The sequence below is a fragment of the Pogoniulus pusillus genome, chromosome 8 (assembly GCF_015220805.1).
Source record: "Pogoniulus pusillus isolate bPogPus1 chromosome 8, bPogPus1.pri, whole genome shotgun sequence".
NCBI lineage: Eukaryota > Metazoa > Chordata > Aves > Piciformes > Lybiidae > Pogoniulus > Pogoniulus pusillus.
The window spans coordinates 660,228-677,665 of record NC_087271.1 but is presented as its reverse complement, the minus strand read 5'-3'; the positions used below and the strand labels follow the sequence as shown (position 1 = coordinate 677,665).

General features: G+C 51.0%; 1 protein-coding gene across 3 annotated transcripts in view; it reads left to right on the top strand.

Moving 5' to 3' along the window:
* Nucleotides 1-593: 593 nt before the first annotated feature.
* The window catches only part of USP24 (ubiquitin specific peptidase 24), a 75,090-nt gene continuing 58,245 nt past the window's right edge, over nt 594-17,438 (top strand). For all 3 annotated transcript variants that reach the window (XM_064146924.1, XM_064146923.1, XM_064146922.1), the window contains exons 1-5: nt 594-933; nt 13,493-13,658; nt 14,563-14,630; nt 16,086-16,229; nt 16,673-16,795. In XM_064146924.1, the coding sequence (XP_064002994.1) occupies nt 613-933; nt 13,493-13,658; nt 14,563-14,630; nt 16,086-16,229; nt 16,673-16,795 (822 nt within the window). In that variant the 5' untranslated portion in view covers nt 594-612. The remainder of the gene's footprint in view (nt 934-13,492; nt 13,659-14,562; nt 14,631-16,085; nt 16,230-16,672; nt 16,796-17,438) is intronic.

The following is a 17,438-nucleotide window of genomic DNA, read 5'->3' as shown; positions in this document are numbered from 1 at the left end:
AGCTGCGCACAGTGCTCGAGGCGAGGCCTGCTTCCCGCCCACCGCCCCTGGCGCCTTCCCCCCTCACGGCTTCCCGAGCCTGCCGCGCCTCGCTGCGCACGCCCAGCCGCCCCTCGGGGCTCATCCAGAGCCGGAGCCGGAATGACAGGAGGCGCTACCTGCGGGCAGGGTGCGGGCAGGGCGCCGCCGGCGCGCCGAAGCGCGGCTCCCTCCGGGCGGGCTCCGCCGCAGCGCCAGGCCGCGGGCGGCTCCGCGCGGGGCCCGTTGCCGCGGTAACGCCGCTTCCCTCACGTGGCCGCTCGGGCACGCCCCGCCCGGTTGCCGTAGCGACGGCGGCGGCTGCCCGGGGGCGCCGCTCCCCGCGGCCGCTCCGGTCCCCTGGCGCCGCCTCCCCGCCCACGTGACGCGGGCCTCCCGCCGCGCCCCGCGCCGCTTCCGGGCCGCGTGTGCGGCGCGCGGGGGGCGGGCAGAGGCGCTGCCGTCAGCATGGCGGCGCGCGGGGCGGGCAGCGCCTGAGCCCGGCGCCCCCGGCCCGGCCCCGCGCCCCCTCCCCTGCCCCTCCGCCCCTCCTGCCCCCCGGCCCGGCCCGGCCCGGCCCGGCGCGGCGCGGCCATGGAGAGCGAGGAGGAGCAGCACATGACCACGCTGCTCTGCATGGGCTTCTCGGACGCGGCCGCCATCCGCAAGGCCCTTCGCCTGGCCAAGAACGACATTAACGAGGCCGTGGCGCTGCTCACGAACGAGCGGCCCGGTCTCCACTACGGCGGCTACGAGCCCATGGAGAGCGGACAGGGCCCCCCTGGCGGGCACGGTTCCCCCGCCGGCGGGCAGGGCCCCCGCGGCAGCGACGGGGACGGCAGCGGCGGCGGCGGCGGAGGAGGAGGAGGTGGCTTCGACCCGCCGCCCGCCTACCACGAAGTAGTGGAGACCGAGGTGAGCTGCGGCCTGCCCCGGGCGGGCTGCCCCCGGGGCCGGCTTCCTGTCAGCGCCGGCCGCCCCGTGGGGTGAGTGGAAGCTCCTCGGGAGCCTGCCTGCTGCGGGCTTGCTGGCGGACAGGCGTCGCCCCGGGACGCGGGTGCCCCGGGGGAGCCCCAGCTGCCGCACGGGTCGGAGGCTTCTGTTCCCAGCGCCCTCCCGCCCGGCCGCCCTGCTGCCTCTGGGGGCCGGGGGCGCGCCGCGCCGCGCCTTCCGCTCGCTGCAAGGTGGAGAGCACCCAGGCTCTTCTTTGGCATTCTAGGAATGTGTGGCCACCCTGCGATTAGTTATTTCTTTCCGGCACACGCTTCCCCGCCACCCCCACTCCCCTCCTGTGCCTTCTTGCATAATCCCAGTGACTAACGACTATCTGATTTTTCACTGCTTGCACGGTGCCATGCGGAGTGCTCTCTGGGTGCTACTCCATGGGCAGCTTTCTAGGGTAAGCTAAGTGTCTCTGCTGAACGAGGAGCGCAGCCGCCTCAGGCGTTTGCAAACCACAACCCTTAACTCCGGACTTCAGTAGTAGCTACCTTCTGACACGACCCTGAAGTAGGTACAAGTGGTGAAAAATGCCAACTTTTTCCAGTTTCTCCCTTTCCTTCTTGCCTGCCTATTTCTCTTCTCTCTTCCATCCTTCTCCAGAGCACTGAACTCTGCAAGGCTCATGATGCTTTCCCTGCAGCCTGGAGGAGACTTGTAGCACTTAGTGGTCAAGCCCTCTGCTCCTCCAGGCCTTTTCCCGAAGTGCTGGTATGAAGGAGTCGTATCCAGACTCTGGAACTTGTGGGGATGAGAACAGAAGAACAGCCCAGCTGTGTGGTACGGAAGGGCCACTTTGCACAGTCTCTCTCTGAAGAAGTGGTCAATAGCAGATACCTGAGCATGCGAATAAAAAGCAGGGAAGCTCATGTACCCTCCCAGGCTTCAGTGAGCAGGCTTCCGAGGAGTGCCTTCCCCAGCAGTGGTCTCTTTCTGTGCCTGTGTGCACATGTGTCTCCACATACGTGAAAAGCACATGCACCTTCCCGTGTGCGTAGTTGCGCTCGCGTAGGTCGTCCCCATCCACAGCTGCAGCGTGCTGGAGGCCAGTCTTGCACAACAACGATACGTGAGCCTGTTCACTGAATTAACTGGGCTAGATCCTTAGCTCATGCAAGCTGCTGATGTGTGCTTGTGGGGTAAGGTGATCTGTGGGATGGCATGTATGCCCTGCAGAGGAGGAGTCACAGATTGAAGCTGCAGGGAACTGGTTTCTAACCTTGGCTGTGAAGGGATGGGAGCAAAAGAGAGTTCTGCTCGCTTGCGTTCAGAGCTCTGTAGCCACCAAGGGTGGATTTTAGTACTGGAGTTACAGTTGGGACAGCCTGGGTTGTCGGTGTGACATCTCCAGAGAAGCACTTGCCTCCCCTCCACTGCCTTGTTTGTATTACAAACGACACTGACAACTCTTGTGAGGGTTTTTCGCTCCTGTTATTTCAGCTCGTTTGTCCGATCGATCTTCGTTACACTTTATAACTCACGCTCTTGTTTGCTCTCACTTGTGCTCTTGTTAACCCCCAGGAGGGGAAGCCAAGCATTTCGACAGAGGCAAATGACTGCCCCAAGCCTGTGTTTCAGCAGGGCTGAGGTATCTTGCCACACGCAGCTTTGTATGAATTCAGGCCTCGGATCTCGTGGCTGGACTCATTTGCGTGTGAGCGCCTGGCACAGCAACCAGCGGGGCTTTAACAGCAGCGTCACGGCACCTAGGGGAACCTCAAGGCTTGGCACTGCTGCTGTTTGTCTGGTACCGCAGTACCACCCATCGGCCTTTGACATAGGTAATTCCTGCCTCCCCTCCTCTTTGATGAAGTTCTTGGGGGGTCTGAGAAGTGCGTGTTGCAGGCCAGCCGTGTTTAGGTGTTGAGGGCATGAGTAGTGCTCCCTTCCCCAGAGCTGCTGGCCGCAGGGAAGGGCTGCACACAGGTACGCCCTGCTTCCTTGTAGCCTTACACGCGGTGCTGAAACGTCTTGCACCCTGGGCTGCCCTGCACTGACCCCACTCTTATTTCAGCGGCTCTTCCTCTCAGTGTCATCTCCCTTTCTCCGACAGCAAGCAGAGTGTGTTTTCCTCCTTGTCATACTTCACAGAATCAGAGTGATTTGACTTGAAAGGGACTTCCAAAGGTCATCCAGTCCAACCCCCCTGCACTGAGCAGGGGCATCCTCCACTAGATCAGATTGCTCAGAGCCTTGTCAAGCCTGACCTTGAGTATCTGCAGCAGTGAGGCCTCAGCTATGTCCTTGGGCAACCTGTTGCAGTGTTCCAGCACCCTCACGGTGCAGAACTTTTTTCCCAACATCCAAATCTCCTCTAATTTCAAACCATTGTCCCTCATCCTATCACTGCAGGCCTTTGGAAACAGTCCCTCTCCACCCTTCTTGTAGGCACCTTTCAAGTACTGGCAGGCTGCTACTAGGTCTCCCTGGAGCCTTCTCTAGGCTGAGCAACCTCAGCCTGTCCTTGGTGCAGAGGTGCTCCAGCCTCCTCATCATCTCATGGCCTCCTTTGGACCCAGTCTATCAGGTCCATGTCCTTCCTCTGCTGAATGAAATGAAACCCATTTTTACTTAGTGTGGAGGTAGTTGAGCATTAGGTCTTTGGTCTGATTGTGTGATTTTATGTGTCCTCAACATCTGTGAACACATAACCCAAGGAGCACAACTGTTGCACACTTTCCCTTAAGTTAGATCTTCAGGTCTGACAACTCTTTGTGAACAAAAACTGGGGTTAGGTTAATTTAAAAATGACAGGAAAGCTTTAATGATTCTCCAGGACACATTTAACAGGTCTGTGCTTTGCATTTACATCCCCCTTGCCCCCTCCCCCTTTTTTTGTCAGAGTGCAGCTTGCCATATGTATAAAAATAGATGCATGAATGATTAAACACTTTGCATTTTCCTTAATCAGTAATGAATCCATTATGTTAGCATATGCTTATTTGTTGGCTGTTACATAATGTCGGGATCTGTTCTGTTCGCTGAGCGTGGTGATCAAAGGAAAGCTTGTCTTGGAGAACAGCACAGCAGCTGGATACGTGTTCTAGTAAAAGATGGCTTCTTTAAATAGGCAAGTCACACCAGTGGGAATCCTCTTTCAGTGGTCCAGCCTGCTGATCTTCAGGAGTGCCTGGACGTGTTGGGGAAGTCCGAGTTTGTGGGAGGTGGCCAAGAAGCAGGACTGCTTCTCTGAGCTGGTCCAGTGTGCGTGTTGTCATCTGTCTGTCAGACTTTTAAACCCCTTTTCACAAGGGGCTAGGGCTTTGTCCCAGCAGGTTAATGTCCCCCAGAGGGCACACCGCTGGTTCAGGTTTAAGGCATCGATGCTGCCGGTGTGATCTGGCTTAGCTCATTGAAAGAAACAGGGCAGACGACTTCAGAGATAGGAAAGAAGCTTCACATTTGTCTGTGCAGTCTTTCCGAAATGTCAGGGAGTTCAGCTTTACGTTGGAAGTTGTGCCTGTGTAGTGCCAAAGCACTTTGCTAGGTTGAGATCATCAGCTTCTGCTGGAGATCTGACATAGCTGCTCTGGGTATGTCTGTCAGCCCGAGGAAATCCAAGTGCGTTTTGGCAAGAATCTGGGAGTTGTGTGTTTGTTCCTTAGGCAGTGATTCTTTGCGGGCTGGGGGTGGAGGAGTGGTATGCTCAGCCCTTCATGTGCCTGGCAGATAAACTGCTTTATGAGCTGCTACTAAATCCTTACCATTTCAAATGAGGCTATAAATGCATGTGATGGCAGTGGCTGTCAGTGTGTCTGTGAGCTGTCAGGAGTGCCGCAGGTGCTGGCTTTTAGGATTTGGGGCAGGGGCGGGGGAGTGGGATGGAGAGGGGCAGGCCAGATCATGTAACCAGAGAATCTGAAATCGTGCTAAGGGGTAGGAACCCCCTGCAAGTACTGAGTGTATAACAACAGTTTGCATAACCTTTACTAAACTAATCTTGATTTGTTTCTAAACAGCTTCTGGGAGTCATTACTGTGACCTTTTGGGTAAATCTTGATGAAGAGATTCTATTACCTTCCAGCTATTCCTGTCAGGCTCTTCTGATGGTGGTTTTTGTAGTTGAACTGAATCAAAAGCTGATACATGCCAGGTTTTACTAGAGAGGGTTTGTAATAATGCTGGTCCAAGATGCCATTTGATTTCAAGAGAAGGGGGAGTTGTAAAAGAAAGAGGCCAGTGGCTGTAGTGAGCAGCAGTGCCAGGACCATTCTCTCTAGTCATGCTGCAGAAGTGTTGTGTGCAAGCCCCTCTCTCCTCCTTATTAGAGCTCTGTACCAAAAGCAGCTCTGCCACGGATGTGCTGCATCACGGTGGGTGTGTGACTTAACCTCTGCTTTTGCTTTGGTCTGTAAAATGGGGCTCATGGAGTGTGCTTTGTTAGGAAAGCCACGGGAGTTAGGCTTGTGAAGTTCTTTGCTCCTGTCTTTATTTAAAGACCAAAAAAAAGGTATTTAGCCTTCAAGCAAAGGAGATGATTTTCACCCTACAGTTTTATCAGTTTGAAGTCAATCTCCCGTCTGGCTGAGCTCTGCGAAAGTGAGCATTGCTGGCGTTCTCACGTGGACCTTTTACAGTGTGGCTTCTGGAGGAATTGGCCTTGTAAAACAATTAAGCAATCAAATAAAGCTCTGTGGTAGATTCTGGCATTGAGTGCCTGGCTGGATGCCATCAGAACGTCAAGTGGAATTAGCATTTTAGCACTCCTGGTTTTCGGCATCACTGTTCTCAACAGTGTAGATTTTGGCCTCGGTGTAGCTTTTCTGCTTAGGTGCTGGTTCTGTGACTACTTTCTGAGACTTTGGAATAAATGAACCCTGATTTCCATTCTTGATACAACAAAGGCTGCTGGAGTCAGCCCTTTCCTCGGGCAAAACAGGGCTGATACTGTTCATTTTAAACGTGAACTTCGTTTCAAGTAACTGAAAGCCTTTAGCATGTAATGTGATTGTCAGAGTAATCTTCAGGTTCAGATGAGCACTTGATGATGAGTGGTTCATCCGTGAAGGTGATGCCTGTGGGGTCAGTGGTAGACGACTGTAGCCAACTTCTCAGCTGGGCAGGAAACTTCTTTGGTATAATGTTCTCTGGAGGCATTTTCTGGTCATCTTCCCAGTTTACAGTGCTATTCTGTGGCAGCTGTTTAATAAGGAAGTGAAATACTGAGGAAGAACGAGAATAAAAACAAATTAGCCAGTGTTAGAAGCTAATTCCAGCAGATCATTTGGATTGCTTTTGGATTAAGGAACAGTTGCTCTTTGTATGAAGAGGGCAAAGATGGAGAGGAAATGCCTGTTTCTTTTGTAAGCTCTTACTTTGGAAAAGAAAAAAGGAAACTCACTTACCTCTGCTCCCATAGGAATAGTCCTCAGTGTATATGTTTCAGTTCAGCTTCACGGGCCAAATGAAATTAATTTAGGAAAGCCACTGTGCTCAGTCTTTCTTGCCCTTCATCTGCCTGCTCGCTGCTTTGCAGCAGCTCTGGCTCCTCTTGCTCTGATGCCCAGCAGAGCATGAACTTGAGAGGCACTTAAAGATTTATATCTGTGCTTTTTTCCTATTAGTTAATCACAATTTAATACTTCTGCACTGCAGAACTTCATTTCAAACTGCGTGCCAGCTGCTTGCTCCCTCCTGGCTTCTGTCTCGCCGCACATGCACAGAACAGAAGTGCAGATGAACGTTTGGTGGCCTTGGTGAATTCTCCTTTCCAGAGCTTGACCTTTGGCCACTGAACCATCACAGTAAATACTTCATCGAAGTGTCCCTGCAGCACTTGGCTGTTAGTGCCTGGTGTTTTGGCAAAGGAAGGGAGAAATATCGACATCAAATTAAACACTGACATGCTAAGCGTTTCTGATTCATTGCTTTTGTTGTGTTGAAGCACAGCCTCTATCTGGTAGCACACAAAGTCGTTTTGAGCTGTTTGGAAGTGACATGGGGTTTGTGTTATCCATAACTGGAGTCAGTAGCACTATTAACTCAATCTGGCTGTTTGGAGTCAGTCTTTTGAATAAATCAGAGAGCATACTGCACACAGAAGCAAGCTAAGTGTGTTCTCTTGGCTTCCTTACCAATAGCTTTCCTAACAGTGCTTCGCATGGCCCCTCCCTCGCCTGCAAGTAGTTAGCAAGGTTCAAAATGCGTTGCCAAAAGTGGTTGTAACCAATCCGCCTGCCTCGGGTTTCACTGAGTGCTGTGGTAGCAGTGGTAGAAAAAGGCAAAGCTACTCACGTCTATTCCTTTCCATTCCGCTGAAAAGGATCTCTCAGCTCAGACGTGGTCTTTACAGAGCCTCGGTGGCTTTGCTGTGATGCTCAGTCCTGCTTCTCTCTGGGCAGCAAGGCAGGCAGGCTGGGGAATGAGGAGAGCAGCGTCCCACCAGCACCCTGGCAGTCAGGGAGACCAGCACAAGCAGTGCCTTTGGAAAACCCCAGCTTAGGGCAAGCTTTCCTGAGTTGCTTTTGCTTTTTCAAGTTCCTACTGTGCTTTTGTTCCCAGTCCCATGCAGTCCTTGGTTATAAGGTGTGGGAAGAAGAGGGGAGCGATGAGGGGCTTTGATTTGTGACCAAGGAGTGTTTTGTCTGACCGTGCCGTACCTTTGTGAGAGCAGTCACTAAAGGAATCGGGATTTTCTGAGGGCATCTTTATGCTGAGATGAGAGTCCAGATCAGCTTCTTACATAAGGATTTCTTTAGTGATAGACTGGTGTCATGCCCTTAAGTTAGCAGAAGGAAAGACCAGGTATGTTGTTGCTTATGGTAAGACTGCATTTGATTCTGTAAAGAAGTTCGTAACAAAACTCAAAAGCTTAATTTTGCTCCAAAACATCTGTGTGCCGTAGAGTCAGAAGAGCTTAGGTTGGGAGGCACCTCAGAGACCATCTACCATGGGCATGGGACCTCCCCACCAGGGGCAGGGACACCTCTCAACTAGACTCAGCTGCTGAAGGCCTTCAGCACCCCTAGGCAGGAGGCAGCCACAGCCTCCCTGGGCAGCCTGTGCCAGAGTCTCATCACCCTGGTACTGGAGAACTTCTTCCTCAGCTCCAGTCTGACCCTGCTCTGCCTCAGCTTCAAACCATTCCCCCTTGGCCTGTCCCTAGACACCCTGAGGAAAAGTCCCTCTGCAGCCTTCCTGTAGCATCCCTTCAGCTATTGGCAGGCAGCTCTGAGGTCTCCCTGGAGTCTTAAAATCATAGAATCACAGAATCAGTCAGGCTTGGAAGGGACCACAAGAATCAGCCAGTTCCAGCCCCCCTGCCAAGGGCAGGGACACCCTACCATAGATCAGGCTGGCCAGAGTCCCATCCAGCCTGGCCTTAAACACTTCCAGGGATGGGGCCTCAACCACCTCCCTGGGCCACCCATTCCAGCCTCTCACCACTCTCATGGTGAAGAATTTCCTCCTCACGGCCAGGCTGACTCTCCCCACCTGCAGCTTTGCTCCATTCCCCCCAGTCCTGGCACTCCCTCACAGCCTCAGAAGTCCTTCCCCAGCTTTTTTTGTAGCCCTTTTCAGATCCTGGAAGGCCACAAGAAGGTCACCTGGAAGCCTCCTCTGCTCCAGCCTGCACAGCCCCAATTTTAGGAGACTCCAGGGAAAGCCTTAAGAAGCCAGATCCTGTTGTTTGTTAAAACTAATTCTGATTTGGCTGTAATTCCATTGCTAAGGCTGCCAATTAGCATCAGACCCCTCTTAAACTTGTTGTTTTATGTAAAGTGACCAGTGTGGTAGGCATCAGTGGCTTTAAGGAGTGTTTGACAAGTTAATTAGCTGACTGCTGAAAGAATACACTTGGAAGCTTTGAGCCTCTTGGTAATTAATTTACATCCCAGGTTTGGTGTGAGGACCAATCTTCAGTCTGTGGCAAGCTTTGTATTACAGACCTCAGTGATGCTTTACTAATTGGCTACTTGACAACTGCTGTTTATTCAGCTCTGCAAACACCTCTGGAACATGATGCCAGGTGTCCCTGTGCTGGAGACTGTTCACATGAGGATGCTTCCCTTGGGAGCTCGTGTGCTTACGTTTGGGCACAACTGCATTTTTACACCTTGAAAATAAGCCAAGAGAGGCAAGTCTGGTCAAATGGTGGGGGTCTCCAGGGCCTCCCTGTAGTGAGAGACACGTAAGAAGTGTGGGAAATGATGTAAAATCTTTGCCAGCAAAGCCTTCAGTTGCAAGGGGGAGTAGCCACAGGATGTGTGATGTGCACCGTGAGCCCCAGCCAGAAAGCTGATGGCTGCTACAGGCCTTTGCACAGCTCCCTCGGGTGACCCAGTGGCTGCCAGAACACTTCCATGGCTTTTTACTGGCCTGCTAGTGGAGAAGATCCTTAATGTGGGGCAAGAGAGGGGATTCTGCCCCTTGACTCTGCTCTGCTGAGACCCCCATCTCCAATCCTGCATCCAGTGCTGCTGTCCCCAGCATAAGAAGGACACACAGCTGTTGGAGGGAGTCCAGAGGAGGGCTACAAAGGTGATCCAAGGGCTGCAGCACCTCTGTTATGAGGATAGGCTGAGGCAGCTGGGGGTGTGCAGCCTGGAGAAGAGAAGACTCTGGGGGCACCTTAGAGCTGCCATCAGAGCTAAAACTTGTTATGTACTCTTGAGTCTGGCCTAACTTGTAAAACATTTAGCCCCAAAGCCATGTTTCTTTTAACAGACAACAGGATCTGCCTTCTTAAGACTTTCCCTGGAGCCTTCACAGCCTAGAGCAGAGAACACTCCAGGGGGACCTTAGAGCTGCCTGCCGACAGCTGAAGGGATCCTACAGGAAGGCTGCAGGGGACTTCTCATCAGGGTGTCCAGAGGCAGCGCAAGGGGGAATGGTTTGGAGCTGAGGCAGAGCAGGGCTGGACTGGAGCTGAGGAAGAAGTTCTCCAGTACCACTGTGGTGAGAGTCTGGCACAGGCTGCCCAGGGAGGCTGCGGCTGCCTCCTGCCTGGGGGTGTTGAAGGCCAGGTTGGGTGAGGCCTGGAACAGCTGAGCCTAGCTGAGAGGTGTCCCTGCCCATGGCAGGGAGGTTGGAGTAGCTGATCTCTTCCAACCTGAGCCGTTCTAGGGTTCTATGATAAATACTCAGTGAGTTTAAAGCTCAAATTGGCCTTCAAACCATGAATAAATTGAATACCCTGCTGCCTTTGTCTATCTTCTGTTGAGGTTATGGCTCTGTTCACTTTGTTTCTGCAGACTGAGTCATGTCTTCCAAATGTGGACTATGAATAAAAATCTCTTTAAAGACATTTGCTGCTCTTTGATAATTGGTGCCTTTCATAGAGTCATAGAACCATAGAATCAAGCAGGTTGGAAGAGAGCTCCAAGCTCATCCAGCCCAACCTAGCACCCAGCCCTGGCCAAGCAACCAGACCATGGCACTAAGTGCCCCAGCTAGGCTTGGCTTCAACACCTCCAGGCACAGCCACTCCACCACCTCCCTGGGCAGCCCATTCCAATGCCAATCACTCTCTCTGCCAACAACTTCCTCCTAACATCCAGCCTAGACCTGCCCTGGTACAACTTGAGCCTGTGTCCCCTTGTTCTTTCCACACACACACAAAATTCCAGCCTCAAAGTGTCCACTCTCCAGCGTTCACTTCGGTTTGTGTATGGCTCTGTAAGGTGAGGGATTTATTAGCAGCAGCTAGGAGCTGCTGCAGGGTGCAGTGTCAGCTCTGCTCTTGCATCACTTCTCCTAGCTCACTAACCAGCACAGGCTGAAGCTCTTGCTGGCTCTGTTGACATTCACAAATGCAACACATGGCAGCAGGAACAGGCAGCTGCAATTAACACTTAGAGCAGCTAAGACTCATTAGTGCAGACTGCTGATGGGTGCACAGGTCAAATCAGAGCTTGTAAAGAAAGACTTTGCTCTACATTAAAGCTCTACTCAAGGCTGTGCCAGCCTCCCCGGAAGCCTCTTTTGGGGTCTCTTTGGTGAAGTACAACTTTGCTGTTTCTAAATGTCTACAGAAAATATCTCCCTCCCTTTAAACAGGTGTCTTCAGAATCACAGTGTGTCAGGGGCTGGAAGGAACCTCCAAAGCTCATCCAGTCCAGCCCCCCTCCCAGAGCAGATCACACAGGAACACATCCAGGCAGGTGTCTGTCAGTCAGTGATGACCAAATCGGGACTATGCATTGTGGCTGAACAGACTGGCACCTTTCTGGGCAGGGGTTTAGTAGGGGAAAACTAAGAAGCAAAAGCCTTCTTGTCTCTGCTTAATGGGACATGCTGAAGATGTGCCCCTGCAGTGCAGGGAGTTCCCATTGCTGTCAGGGCACCATTCCCAGTACTGCACCCATTGGGTATCTCTGCTGTAACCCCCCCCATATTTTCACTGCGTGGTTCATAGACACATGGAATGGCTCAGCTTGGGAGGGAGCTCAGACATCATCCACTCCAACCTCCCCACCATGCCCAGGGACACCTCTCAGCTAGCCTCAGCTGCTCAAGGCCTCATCCAACCTGGCCTTCAACACCCCCAGGCAGGAGGCAGCCACAGCCTCCCTGGGCAGCCTGTGCCAGAGTCTCACCTTATTCTGCTTATAGAAGACAGGGCTCTAAGCTGTTGGAGAGGTCAGGGAGTGATTCTCTTGTGCATTCACGCTTAAAATAGAGATTTATAACCACCCAAGTCAGGTACTGTGTGCAGTTCTGGGCCCCTCACTTCAAGAAGCGCCTGGGGTGTTTCTCTCTGAGTCGGTCTAGCTGCTTAGGCTTGGATCCCTGCTCTTGCTGTGGGGCACGTTTGTTTTCCACGGGAAGTGGGTCTGTGTCCTTTCCAGAAGCCGCAGGCTACACTGTTGTTTGCTCATTTGGTATAAGGAGATGCCTCATAGGAAACTTGGAAATGCTTGCAGTGTCTTTTCAGGCAGACCTTGAGCATCTCTCCTTCAGAGCGGGAAGTGTTCAAGCCGGGCCTGATTCCTTAGGTGTGAATGATGTTGGGCTTTCAAGCACAAGACTGGAGCAGATGGCTGCAGCTTTGCAGGCTGATACTCAGGGCAGTTGTAGTGCAGCTTCCCACGACGGCAGGTGCAGGACTGTTTGCTGAGGGGTGCAGAGAGGTGGCCTCTCACTTCCCCAGCACGGACGTGTTGGCTTCGTTCTGGGCGCTGTTCCTGTACAGTTGTACTGCTGCTCTCCAGAGCCCCAGCCGCTGTGTGCTGTGGTCATTGCAGCACTGTACTCTGGGGAATGAGCTCTGTACAGCTGCTGCTTCCTTGGCTTAGTGTTTTTGGATCGTTGTGATCTTGACACATCTGGTATTTAATAAACAGATCTAACCTTGCAAACCGCAGGGGCAGTGGGAGAGCTGCGAGCAGTCACTGCTACGTTCGGTGTGTGCCGACTCCTCCTGACTCCAGTCCTTGCCTTTGGTTTGCTCCTTTCTGTTTGTTTTAGTCACTTGCCTGACACTGGCTTTTTTTCGCTCTCGAACGTCTTTCCTGCTGCTTCTTCCTCCTTCCATGTCCCTGGCTTCTGTCTTGGGGGGATCTTGTTACCATCACTACGCTCATGTTTTGCTCAGTCCCTGACAGTTGCTCCTCCTCGTTGCCAGGCTGGATGGAGATGTTCTGTGCTGCTTCAGCTGCACGCTGTTCTGGAGGCAGGGCGAGTTAGTGCATGTGAACTCTCTGGCACATTGGGTAGCCAGGGTCTGTCTGGGGTTAACAAATAAACAAAAGGCAGTCAATGGATAACTTGGCCACTCCTCATTTGGTGCTGCTGGGGCAAGTCACCTCGTATGGCACCTAGCAAAGAGCACGGAGCTGGCTCTGTGTGCTGCTTGTGCACGGAAATCTCTTCCGCTGTTTCGTGGCACTAGCAAGGAAACCTGTAAAGGTTTTCTCTCCTTGCCTCTCTGAGCATTTCTCCACTAAGTCTCTCTGACTTGAAGAGAAGGACAGGTACAGCTTCCTTGTTGACAACTGTATTTGAGTTGTAAGTGTTTCTGTAGAGCTGGCTAGTGAACAAGGAAATCAGTCCTGCTGTACTGGATTGTTGTCTTGTGTCTCCTAATGTGAGCAGTGATGAAACTGGCCTCCTTTAAGCTGTTCCATATTGAGCTGTTCCATATTCTACAGCAGTTGTTGAACAGAGGATTAAGATGCAGATCTATGAAGATCAAGGTTTGTACCCTACAGTCTCTGGCAAGGACTGGAAGTACTTACCACTGGGCTCTGGGATCTGATATGCTAAGGAACAAGATTTGTCACTTAAACAGGCAATTAGCAATTAGCTATGTAAACACAGCAGTTATTACCTGCACCAAGCACATAAAGGTATGTAATCCCTTCAATTCAAATTGAAATATGAAGCTGTGCTTTGAAGAACATGAGGAGCCTCAGGGCCGTGGGGAATTTGTCATGCCTGTTACCAGCACAGTGGCAGTTTCTGAAGCTGCTAAGTCCTTTAAAGTGTGTAGGAGAGAAAAATTGTTTCACTTCAACTTGCTTTCTGTTTGCAGAAAAACGATGAAAATGGGAACTGCTCTGGTGAAGGCATTGAGTTTCCAACGACTAACTTGTATGAACTGGAGAGCAGGGTTTTAACTGATCACTGGTCCATACCCTATAAGCGAGAAGAGTCTCTGGGCAAGTGCCTAATCGCCTCCACCTACCTAGCGAGGCTGGGTAAGTTCTCTTTCGGCGCACACAAAGGAGGTGGTGTGAGTTTCTGTCAATCTGAGAGTTGTTTACTCAGCACCCTGTGCCAGTGGATGGCACTGAACTGTTCTACCCAGTGCTCTCTAAAGAATATCGTGTCTCTGGTCCCCCTCCCCTTTCTCTCGAGTAATTTGTGTACCCCAGCCTTTTTTTGAAGTGGAGCACACGTTTCTCTAGGTTCTAATGATTGTGGCAGTTACTGGTTTTTCCAGAGCTGAACTACTGCCTCCTTTTCTCATTGTGCTGGTTATTTGCCACGAGTCAAAACAAGCTGCCATCTGAATCTGTGCTCTACCAGGCTGTACAGCTGGTTGCTTTTCCCCTAGTGAAATGCTTGTACTGCACTGGCCGCAAATTAGGCTTCTCTCTATTCAGTACTTTAGCATTAAGAGTCCAGAGGGCTGCTATGTAATGAGACAAGGAGGTAGTTCTTCCATCATGCCTGATGGCAGGCTAAGGGGGTGTTACAATCTGTTGGAAGAATGGAACTTGGTTAGGTGGTTCTCGTTGGCTGCTTTGTTTCTAACCTGTGCTTCGATTTGGGGTGGGGAACTGTTGCCAAGCATCAGAAATGATTTGAAGTCAGTGTAAGTTACCAACTCTGAAGGGAGAGATACAGATGGTGCTAATACAGCTCGAAGTTGCAGGAGATGGGACATTGGGAAACCTTTCCAAAAGGCTAGTTGTCTTGCCTCAGTGCTGCTTTTATGGCTGAAGAAGCCTGCTAGTTATGAATGAGCAGCAGCACACTTTTTACTGCTGCCTTTGGTTGGTGTCCCACAAACCTGGTCCCTGAGCTTAATCTGTCAAAGCACGTTTGGAAAAACAAACACAAACCAGACTTTACAGAAGTCTTCTCCCTTCTCTGAAGGTCTTTCTGATTCTGATGAGAATTGCAAGAGGTTTATGGACAGATGCATGCCTGAAGCATTTAAGAAGGTAAGTAGGTACGATAGAGCACTTGAGTGTGCCTTTGCATTGTTCGTGGTGGAAATGGTGTCTTCTAAGCCAAAGTTCAGTAGCCAGAGTACCTAAGAGAGGGGGTTCTTAGGTTAAGATTGTGCTCAGATGATTTTCCTAGATTGAAACATGCATAGGCTTAGATTAAAATCAGACCAAGTCCTAGTTCTGCAACTCTGGCCAGTTCTAGCACATAGGCTTTGGGATTTTTCCTTTAATGAAGAGCTCCTTAGTAATAAATGGAGCCTAAAGACAGCTTTAAAGGCCTTGGATACAGCCATTAGTGGCAAGTCCAGAGTCAGGTTTCTTTTAACCCTACTCTTTCTCTATCTTTCCTGTAACCCTTTCTTTCTCTTTTAACCTCTTCTCATCATCTGTTCAGAACCTCTCTTTCCCTTCAGTGCTTACTGTGCCACTCTGACTGTTGTTCTCTAGGTCATTTTGAATTTTCCCTATAGAGCTCTCCAAACTAATTCTCTTTTTCCCCTCACTATTCCATTCATTTTGGATACTGTCTAAATCTCTTGCCCAGTTTTTAGACCATAGCTACGTCTTGCAAAGTCTTACTTGGTCCTAATCTTTAAAATGCTGCGAATGTAAGTAGATTGAAGGCAGACAGAGATGTAAGGGAGGAACACTCCATTCCCAATTGCCTGTTAGAGTATTAACCTTACATACAGTGCTTTTTGTGTCACTTGAGGCTCTTTGCATGTTAACCAAGCAGTGTAGATTGCTCCTCCGGAAGGGTAATCTGTAAAACGTTCAGAATGTGCTGAGCTGCAATGAACTCTCTGAGCAACACCAAAATAATTGTATTTGAAGCGTTTAGCTTTTTAGCTGCCTGTGTTGAGGCACAACTAGGAGCAATTAAATTAAGCTTTCAGGTGGAAGCTTCATGTCCTTCATAAACAACCACATCAGACCAGACTTAAAGAACAGGTTTCAGTAGGCGGGAAAGCAGCGTTAAATGCCTCTCTCTTCGTGCTGCATGTTCCTTTGTTTTGCAGTAGGAGCAGCTTAGAAGGTGTGAAGTGGTAAATGGTTATTAGAGCTGAATCAGAGCAGCTCCGTGGCACACCGGCTTGCAGACTGAGCACACCGCTATTAACTCTTCAAACAAACGAGTTCCGCGGTAGCTGCTCTTTGCAGGGGTTGCAGTCTTTGCTAGTGCATGGGGATGGAGAACAGTTTGCCTTGGTAAGGTTTTGTTTGCTGTCAGGAACCGTGATTGAAGGGGTTCTTGGGTTACTTCAGCAAGTGACTTAACTCTCCGGCCCTTGGTGCAGGAATAGCATCTGAAAAGCCTACCAGACACTGCTGACTACACTCTAAGGAAGCCTTTGCTCTGAAAACAGCCCTGGGCAGCTGTGACCATGCTCAAACTTCCAGAGAATTCCTTTTGCTTGTTTGACTTGTTTTATTTCTGCGTTTTAGCTCTTGACATCCAGTGCTGTTCACAAGTGGGGAACTGAAATCCACGAAGGAATATACAACATGCTTATGCTGCTAGTGGACCTGGTTGCAGAGAGAGTGAAACAAGATCCCATCCCCGTGGGCCTGCTCAGCGTGCTTACGATGGTACTTGCCTCTCTGATGCTGTTTCTAGCGCCTGGGTATTTGATGTTTGCTGTTTGTGCTGCTGCTGCTGTTCCCTAGTGCCTGAAGCCATGGTGTGTGGTCTGCCGACCCGCGGCCGCCGCTCCCTGGGGCTTGTGCACATCCAGCGAGCAGTGCCTGGAGTGGTGGTGCTGAAAGCACATCTGCTGCCCCTGCACTGTTGGAGTTTTACACTGGTGCTTCGACTTTACCGCTCCCTTTTGCCTGCTCACCTGCCTCTTGGGTGTTGTCTGTGGAGAACAACACAATGAAATCTGAGAGGAAAGAGCAGGAGACCTTAATTTCTGCTAGATCTTTAGCTGTCAACCAGGAGAATGCCCAGTTGAAAATGTCAGACATTATCAAGATGAGTTTGAGAGTGGCATCAGCCTTGTTGGTTACTGCCATGTGCTTCTCTTCCCAAGGCATTCAACCCTGACAATGAATATCACTTCAAGAATCGAATGAAGGTGTGCCAGAGAAACTGGGCAGAAGTCTTTGGGGAGGGGAACATGCATGCTGTCTCACCCATATCCACTTTCCAGAAGGTGAGCATGGCCGTCCCCTACAACCTGTTTCAGAGAAGATTGTTTGAGTAGTAGTCACTTATAACACAAGAAGGCTTAAGTGCACCACCATGAACTACAGCAGCCAGATCCTTTGCTCTCTAGAAAGAGTTTTGTCCTCTCAGATTGTTCCAGTTCTCAGCTAGAGGCTAGGTCTAGGACTTGGTGTCTGAAGTAGCACAAGGATCAGGGGGGTAGATCTGTCGTACCTAAGGACTGGCATTCGCTTGCCTGTTGAGACAGAAATGCCCAGGATAGCTCAAAGCATGCAGCTCTAGAAGAGGATTCATGCTTTGCTGACAGCCAAGGGCAGGGATATCTTCAAGTCTGACACACTGACCAAAGAGGCAGTTCTTGAGGTTTGCACTGAATTGTCACAGTTGTTCCAGATCAGTGGGTCTGAAAAAAACCATCAGTGGAGTTAATCTCTCTTTCAGGAAACAAGTTAGTAGCTGTAGGAAGCAAGCACTGCTCTGGGAAGGGGTTTTTAGTAATGTTCCACAGTGCTACTGTGCTATAAATACAGCTGCTTCTGAGTCAGCAGCCACAGTGTGTACTGTTGCCACAGCACATGGGCAGTGATGTCAGGCAGAGGCCAAAAAAGGGATGATGTCAAAGAGAACCG